This window comes from Conger conger, chromosome 15, assembly GCF_963514075.1.
Source record: "Conger conger chromosome 15, fConCon1.1, whole genome shotgun sequence".
Classification (NCBI taxonomy): domain Eukaryota; kingdom Metazoa; phylum Chordata; class Actinopteri; order Anguilliformes; family Congridae; genus Conger; species Conger conger.
Window position 1 is genome coordinate 20,575,527 of NC_083774.1, and position 9,009 is coordinate 20,584,535.

At 41.1% G+C, this 9,009-nt stretch overlaps 1 protein-coding gene across 3 annotated transcripts; it reads left to right on the top strand.

The window, feature by feature from the left end:
- Nucleotides 1–8,503, top strand: LOC133111486 (creatine kinase U-type, mitochondrial-like). Of its 3 annotated transcripts, none has more exons than XM_061221887.1 (10): nt 1–254; nt 2,172–2,352; nt 3,428–3,626; nt 4,507–4,602; nt 4,887–5,108; nt 5,263–5,348; nt 6,365–6,488; nt 6,958–7,092; nt 7,390–7,515; nt 7,868–8,503. In XM_061221887.1, exons 1-10 carry the CDS (start codon nt 44–46, stop codon nt 7,979–7,981), a joined length of 1,494 nt encoding a protein of 497 aa, XP_061077871.1. In that variant the 5' UTR covers nt 1–43; the 3' UTR covers nt 7,982–8,503. The 3 variants fall into 3 exon arrangements, with proteins under 3 accessions (XP_061077871.1, XP_061077873.1, XP_061077872.1); XM_061221888.1 differs by lacking the exon at nt 1–254 and adding an exon at nt 352–606; XM_061221889.1 differs by lacking the exon at nt 2,172–2,352 and having other exon boundaries at nt 117–254.
- Nucleotides 8,504–9,009: the final 506 nt, after the last annotated feature.

Below are 9,009 nucleotides of genomic sequence, written 5' to 3' on the forward strand. Positions count from 1 at the left end.
CCTAACTGCCTAGTGGCTTATCTATCACTGCGACTCAACACATATGGAGAACTGCGTGGAAAGTGTAAAAGGCAATTTCAGCCGGCCAAAAACCACCAATGTCCGAGTTAGCCTTCCCATGGTCTGCTTTATCTGGCAGATTGCAATGCTCTCTCTCTTTGGCATCATAATCCGCTATAATGACGAGTCTGACACCCACTGGATCAAACACAGGAGAAGGGGTGGAGAGAATTATTTTTACTTCAGGTACCTGAGTAAGTAAATCAAGCTGTTTTTGTGTTTCCCTGGGATAAATGATTATTAATTTTTTTCTAATTGAAAGCAGTGGCCTCAAACTTGTTGCCACTGAGGGCCCTGTGTACGCAGGTTCCCATTTCAACCAATTAATGCTGCCTTAATTGATTCCAATTATTAATTCAGCCATAGATACATTTGACTGCATTAAAGCACAAAATATAAGCAACAGTTGTTATTTAAGAAATGTAAATAACACATTTCACTTCATATTCTATGAAAACCTACATGAATGCATATATTTCAGCCCCTCCGTGGCACTGTAGTATTGACTTTGCTTATGGCTACAAAGCAATGAAGCAGGTGAAGAAGGTAAGTAAACTATACACATCCTCAAGAGCAGTTCAGTCAAGATTATCTTGTCACCGCTTGTGCCCAGAAGGTGCACCTGCAGCACATGACAGAAGGAGATTATACATTTTGTACACGGATGAGACTGTTAATGCACAGGACACAGGCTGATTGATGATGAGACCTGAATTGCCTGGAGTGGGGCTACCATTTTGAAATAATTTTTCTATTTATTGATTTGTTTACTGATTGGATAAAGCTTATTTTCTCTTCTTTTTTTTTGTAAATGGGACTTTCTTTTCCTTTATGCCGTGGTGCCAGGCAAGGCTGTCCTCTGTCCCCACTCCTCTTTGCATTGGCAATAGAGCCGTTAGCCATTGAAATTGGCAACGGAGGGTTTTGAATATAAAGCGAATTTGGATTGCCCAATCTTTAGAATATGTAATTAAACAAACATTTCTTCCCATTTTGCAAAGGGTTAGAAATGATTTATTATCATTTTGAAATTGTCGGAAAGATTTTGGGAAATTTTGGAATCAAGAAATTTTGGAATCAAGCTAATTTTCTTTTCTAGCACCAGTAGTTCATAATCCGAATTTCGCACCTTCTTGTTCTGATGTTGGATTTAAACTATGGGATACCAATGGAATCCATAAAATAAATAACCTTTTTGACAATGGTTTGGATAATTTTACAGTTTTCTCCAAATTAGGAGTTGTATCTATTCCTCTCTGGTTAAAAGTCATATTATGGGAATAAATGAAATCAAATTACCTTGGATACAGATATAGGAGTTGATATTAGCAAAGAACAATGGACTAATTTACTTAACGCAAAGAAAATAAGATGTTCTTTTAAATAACACAATTTTTTTTTGTTTTATTTTTATATTCCTTTATTTTTAATAATACAAAAACAAAAATTACAATAAATGGAAAAAAAGAAATAAAGAATAATAATAAAAAGAATTATAAAGTGTGGAAAGAGTGACTTGTGTATACATATGAACACGCAGACCAACGGGCAGATAGACAGGAAGATGAACAGACAGACAGACAGGTGGACAAGTGGGTGGTTGTTGAGCCTTGAATGGATAGTATGGAAAAAGGGAGAGAAGAGGAGCAAAAGTAATCGTCATAAAAGTAACGATGGGGAAAAAATAAATAAAAATAAAAATGGATGGGTTGGATTAGGATATGGCATTGCATGGATAGTGTTTCTAGAGTATGTGAGTATATGTTGGATGATTTATAGCATTGGACAAGCCATTAAAGGTGCTACCATTGAACCCTTCCTCACATTTTCCACGCTGGCACACTTGCATGGATGTTTTCTACCCACTGAAAATGAATAGGTATAAACGAAGGCAGTGACTATGTGTGAGAGTGTGAGAGAAAGAGTTTTAACCTTCTCTGTTTCTCAAGCACAGCTTATTAAAACAAACACATTTTTGCAGTCAACTATACAATACAATGTCTGTGAACTGTGTTGCTATGAGGTGTGCACTTTCAGTTCCCTTTGATGATATCTTCCTTATTTTACCACAAAGCCACTTAAGGTATGAAAACTGGTTTCTCTGGTTTCAGGCTTCCACAACGTGCACATGATGATATTCGTAGGTTTGGCCTTTCTCATGACCTTTCTGAAAAAGTACAGTTTCAGCGCCATGGGGTTCAACTTCCTGATGGCCGCCTTCGGAATACAGTGGACTCTACTGATGCAGGGCTGGTTCCAGTCCCTGGACCCAGCAGGCATTAAAATTAAAAAGTGAGGGAATTTCTCCATAGATTAGGTTATTGCAGGGTTTGTAGACGTTAGAGTGAATTTACCTTACCTTGCACAGAGATGCTCCTCTGCATACCACTGTTGTAATGTGTGGTTATTTGCGTTATCACCTTCCTGTCAGCTTTGACCAGTCTAGCCATTGTCCTCTGATGTCTTTCTGGGCCTTTCTGTCTACATTCTTTGCAAACTCTAAAGATCTAGTGTGTGTGAAAATCCCAGGAGATCAGCAGTTTCTGAGAACCTGTCTGCCACCAACAATCATTCTACAGTCAAAGTCACTTAGATCACACTTTTCCCAATCTGATGGTCGATGTGAACATTAACTGAAACTCCTGACCCATATCTACATGATTTTATGTATTGCACTGCTGCCACACAATTGGCCGGTTCGATGATCACATGAATAAGTAGGTGTAATAACGTAAAAATGTTCTTAATAAAGTGCTCGGTGAGTATGTTAGAGGCAATATACTTATTTTGCACTTTTCTAAAGCATGATTTATTTCCAACATGTTGAATGTGTCCTCTTCGGGATCACATATTTTGTATCACTTTTCAGGCTTTCGGAAAATGCAAGCATTTCACTTAAAACATACTAATTCAATGCATTAGCAACTTTGGAGATAAAGGCCATGGGGTCACACACTTGTCTTTCCTGCTCTTCTGGTTACAGTCCAGTTACATATTTTCCTGATTGTCCTGTTTCCTCTTCAGAATAGAAATGGGTTAAATATTTGTTCAGCATTGCTACTTGACTCAGTATTGGCATGAAAGTTATTTGAATTTAACAAAATGTTTTGGAAGGGGTTAATGTCTTTGACAGTTGCTGCAAGTTAGGCCACTATTAGAAAAATAGTCAGCAGTCTAGAACCGGGGCTGTTGCTAATGGTTACTACTATTATCAGAAAGGTTGGAGCTTTTTCCAGAATTTTGAGTGCAGGAAAAATTTTGATGAGTGATATGGGTAATGTTTGTGTTCTGGTAGCCTGTGTTTTTGTCTATATGTTTGGTTTTTGTGTATGGATAATATTTGGCTTACTCTAATTAACTCTGACAGCGCGGAATACCCAGATTTACGCAAGCACTACAGCCACATGGCCACTCACCTGACTCCTGACGTCTATGCCAAACTGTGCCACAAAGTCACACCCAACGGCTTCACTCTGGACCAGGCCATCCAGACGGGAGTGGACAATCCCGGGGAGCCCTTGGTAGAATCTGTGGGCATGGTGGCTGGGGATGAGGAGTCATATGAGGTGAGGCTGCCATCATAAGATTGCACCATATTGAGTGCATGAAAGTGTGTGAATGTCACAGACTGTGTGTGTCAGAGCACAAACGAGCAAAACTTAACTTTCTGGTACAGCTAACAGAAACTACAGATGCGGCTGCTGCGTTCACTGTGAAAACACATACAACATTAAAGTCTTATCACACTAGAGCCAGATTTAAAAAATAATGTAAAATCAAGTTGTATTAAATTGCCAGCAGTAAAATAAATAAGTTCCACTACTCTGAGCAAAACATAAGCCTCGCTGCCACCAGCCCCAAAAAAACTACTGGTACTGATGGCGTCTATCTTAAGAGATGCACCAGGACCTGTAGAATTGTTCATATTTAAAAAAATAAAATAAAAATAAAAAGACCACCCGCCAAATATAAAAATGCATGGCATCGTTCACCCTTCTCCCCTCCGGTGGAAGTACATGCTACTACATGTGGTGACACTTATGTAGGAATAGTTCCCATGCATTTTGAAATATGGTGGGTGGTCTTCTCTTTTTTTAAAGATGAAAAATTCTACAACCCTGTCCCAGTTAGATGAAGGTGTGCCACGTGTCTGTTCCTTGTGATGGGCCTGTGAATAACTCACCACTCTCAGCTGTACGCTTCTCTACCGGACGCTAATAAAGAAAGTGCCAGCAACCCCTCAGTGAAGAGTCCCCTAGCCACCCCAATGGTCTCACATGAATGCATTGCCTGAATGTATCTGCGGGAATTGTTTTAGTCTTTATCTGTTGCATTTGGTCTTGAGAGTTGTGGATGCAAATTGTCTGAGAACAATACATTATATCTAAATTTGAATGTACTGCATGTGCTGTGAGAAATGTGTTCAGAGCTCTGTGTTTGTCTCAGGTGTTTGCTGATCTCTTTTATCCGGTCATTCTGGAAAGGCACAATGGGTACAACCCACGTACTATGACTCAACCCACAGACCTGGATGCCAGCAAGGTATATTCTGCAGTACATCACTCAGGCATTTATCACCAGGTGGACTCTGCTAAAACACACTGGTTTCAGGTCTCGACCATGACCTTGGCTCTATGATATTATTTACAAACCATACCATGGTAAATCAGATAAGACACTGCAGCAGAATCTGATACTATGCCATCTCATACACAAGCTGAAAGAATCATGGTGAAAATACTTCCATAGTTTTATCTGTTTGTGCACAAGAGAGAGATCTGAGGAAGCTTGTTAAAACGTGGCATACGGCTCTATGTGTGGAACAGATCCGGGGAGGACAGTTTGATGAGCGATATGTACTGTCGACCCGGGTTCGAACGGGCCGCAGCATCAGGGGTTTCAGCCTGCCCCCAGCATGCACACGGGCGGAGCGCCGGGAGGTGCAGCGGATAGTGGCAGATGCTCTCGCTGGCCTCCAGGGGGAGCTGGAGGGTCACTACTACCACTTAGCAGAGATGACTGAGCAGGAGAAACAGCAGCTGACTGACGTGAGTGACAGCTGCTTTGCATTCTGTGTTTTGAGGAAGAGAACATTAGCCAGAGAAACTAAAAATGTCATGCTGTAGTTTACTAGTTTACAAGTTTACTCTGCGTCACAACTGAAGCAGAGTTTATTCATGAATTCTCTTTTGTTTTGTACAGGATCACTTCTTGTTTGGCAAGCCAGCTTCTCCTCTAATGATTTCCAGTAGAATGGCCCGGGATTGGCCAGATGCTCGTGGGATCTGGTACAATGATTCAGAATTTCTTTACATTCTTGTGATATAGAACTCTTTGGAGGCTGTAGATCAAATACACTTTCAATTGTGTTTTATGCTGTGCCTTAGATTATGCCCAAGGCATTGGTTCCCAAACTCGGTCTTGCAGTGTACCAACACACTCCTCAGAAATCAGTGCTCACCAGTCAACCATTTTATCCTGAAATTGCATTTATTTCACAGGTCAAACAGAAGGATAGTTCACATAATTATGACAGGATTACTGAGCTGAATAACTGCACTGAGTAACACCTGGAACCCTCCCAAATATGGAACATGGACTGAAGCAAAAAAAGAGCTATTCCGGGTTTTTCTCAGCAGTTATCCAGCTAAATGTCTTGTGAGTTCAAAACTGGTGGGGCACAAAACTTGTTTTGTTTCATTTTCATTGATTAACATGCGTGCCAATGATCTTATTAATCAATTTGAAAATAACATGTAGCTTCTTCACATCGCATTAAATGATAAATACAATTGAGAAAAATGAATTGCCTTATGTATTTATTTTCTATTTGCATTACGAAATTGTGTACATTTTATCAATATTATTTGCGGACAGATCTAGACTTCTTTCTCCACACTCACACTCTAAACACTGTAAATAGACCGGAGTGGAGAAGATCTGCAATGCGTAGATTGTAAACAATCTGAAAGCTAATGCAGTAGATAAGAGTGCTATCTTTTTTCAGAAGTGTTGGCTAGGCTACTTAATTAAAATGGATTTAACTGATGAATTGAATCATTAATACAAAGAAGCTGTATGTTACTTGCCAATTGATTTGTCATGTCATTGGCACACTTGTTAATCAAGAGGAGTTTATGAATTTATGAAAGCGGGTTGAGATCAATTATTAGTTTAAAGGAAATTTTGAGCTCACCAATTTTGAGCTCTCAGCATGCCACTGTCCGTCATTGTCCTTTGTGAAATACCCCCAGCACACTGCAGCTAGTTTCTAAGCCTTTCTCCCTCTTCTGGATATCTACAGGCACAACAAGCAGAAGACCTTCCTTGTGTGGGTCAATGAGGAGGACCACACCCGTGTTATCTCCATGGAAAAAGGTGGCAACATGAAGCGAGTGTTTGAGCGATTCTGCAAGGGACTGAAAGAGGTAAACTCTCTCTGTCTCTCTCTTGCCCTTTTGGTGGGATGTCCCATCCATCCTTTCATCCATCCATCCATTTCTTAACCCACTAAGAAAGGAGGAGCCAATCCCAGCATGCATTGGGGGAATGGCAGGAATATTCTCTGAACAGGTCCATCGCCGGGCACACACACCATTCACTCACACTCCTACCTATTGGCAAATTAGACTCGCCCATTTGTCTAACTACCATTTATTTGGACTGGAAGCAAGCCCGAGTACTGTGAGGAAACCCATGCAGAAAGGCCTCAGCCAGGATTCAAACTCTGGACCTTCTTGCTGCGAGGATGTCCAATAAGAACTGTGTGATTGCATTGTGTGATACATAAGATATACCAAACCAGTGAATTTGGGTTTTTCTCACTCTTGGATGCAGGTGACTGCATGTTTCTTTCTCTGTAGGATACAGGTACATTCAGATTTCTCTTGCCTTCAGGTGGAAAGGCTGATCATGGAGAAGGGCTGGGAGTTCATGTGGAATGAAAGAGTGGGTTACATTCTTACCTGTCCATCAAACCTGGGCACAGGCCTGAGAACCAGCGTCCACATCACCCTGCCCCACCTCAGCAAGGTACAGCTCCCATGACATCCAAAATGTGAACATCTCTGCACCCCGTGCACAGCTTCTTCAGCTCATCTCACTAAAGAAAGGACAGTTATATTCCATTCTGTCTCAGGCAATTTTGGATGTTGATTTGAACAAGTAGCTTGACTGTGCATGCTGGTCTGATTTCCAGGCAAAGACACCTAGTGTATAGTATAGTATACAGACTGTTAAGGATACAATTTTATGCTTTATGAGGAAAATAGTATTGACAAACTGACAACCTACAAGTTAATACAATCTACAAATAATTGCACCCCGCAGGACCCCCGCTTCCCCAAAATCCTGGAAAATTTGCGCTTGCAGAAACGAGGGACTGGGGGAGAGGATACGGACGTTGTGGACGCGGTCTTTGACATCTCCAACCTGGACCGACTGGGCCTGTCTGAGGTCAGACAACCTACAACATTTAACCCACACATAACCCGCATTAGCTACACACATCCAACACAAAGCACGTCCAATCTGTGAGGAGTTATGTGGTTGAAACTGGGACTAGTAGTTACCACAAATGAAACCAAAAAGGGCAGTTGTTCAGGTCTAAACACAGGCCTGAAGATGGGATGCATGCTCCAATGTCACTGGCCCTATTTCATAAATAGAGTGGTTAAATACATAGTGCTTCCTTCTTGGAAATCCTGTTGGGTGAAAAGCGTATAAGTGAGCCAACCTGGTTCCAGCTACAGTGGTGTATTTTGAAAATGTTCTGGTGACACTGAGGCGGGTCTGTCTCTTTCTCCAGGTGCAGCTGGTCCAGATGATGATTGATGGGGTGAACTACCTGATTGACTGTGAGAAGAAACTGGAGAAAGGCCAGGACATACATATCCCTCCTCCAATCAGCCAGTTCAAATAGATTGACTGCTTGCTCAGTGGCTCCCCATGTGGTTATAATGCCAAACTTCACCAGAGCAATGTCTGATGAAAGCATTCTATAACCCTTGAATACACCTATGCTGATATTCCATAAACACTGTACAGCTTACAGATTTATTGAGTGACTATTTTTCATATCCACAGCTAGTGGCCTTTTCACATCAGATTCAAGTATATACATTTTTGTGTTGCAATGTTTAGAGCTTCATAAAAAGACAAATACAATGAACTTCGGCAACAAAATACAGCATGTACATAAATACCCTATTTATGTACACACAGCTAAATTTGTCCTTTTTTCTAGAATGTTTTTATAAATCAGCACCCCCTCCCACACTATAGGAAATGCTCACAGCTTATCAGCAAAACTATTATAGTAATCATAACAGAAATATTTCTGATGATGCACAAGAGCTAAAAACATTCCAGTAATGTGATTACAATATCGCAACTCAGTGTCTACCTCTCTTGCTGTTAAATAAATGGAGACATTTTATTCAAACTAGATTGTTGGCTCCCTTTTATTCCAATAAACATTTGTTCTGTCATTTGTTAGCTCAGGGCCCCCTCTGTGACAGCTGTTGTGATCGCACGCTGTAGGTCATCATGGACAATACTGCAATAAAGACAGATTATTCCAGGAAGGACAGTAATAGAGCTACTGAAAATTTTGGTCAAATGTATTTTAAACAACATAATTATGCATACTCTAAGGTCGTGTACAAGGTGGAGGAAACCGTTGGATGCGGTGTATTTAAATGGTGGGGTTTTGGAGTCGAACCACTGTTTTCGTCCTTCACAACAGCTGATGTGTGGTGTGCGTTGCTGCTGCATGTCCCAACAAATCTCCCAGGTGGGTGCTACACATTGGTGGTGGTTGAGGGACATTTTGGCCCTCATCAAGCCACATTGGCTCAGATGGGAAAGGAGTTGTCTGGCAGTTGGAGGGTTACCGGTTCGATCCCGCCCTGAGTGTGACGAAGTGTCCCTGGGCAAGACACCCCCCCA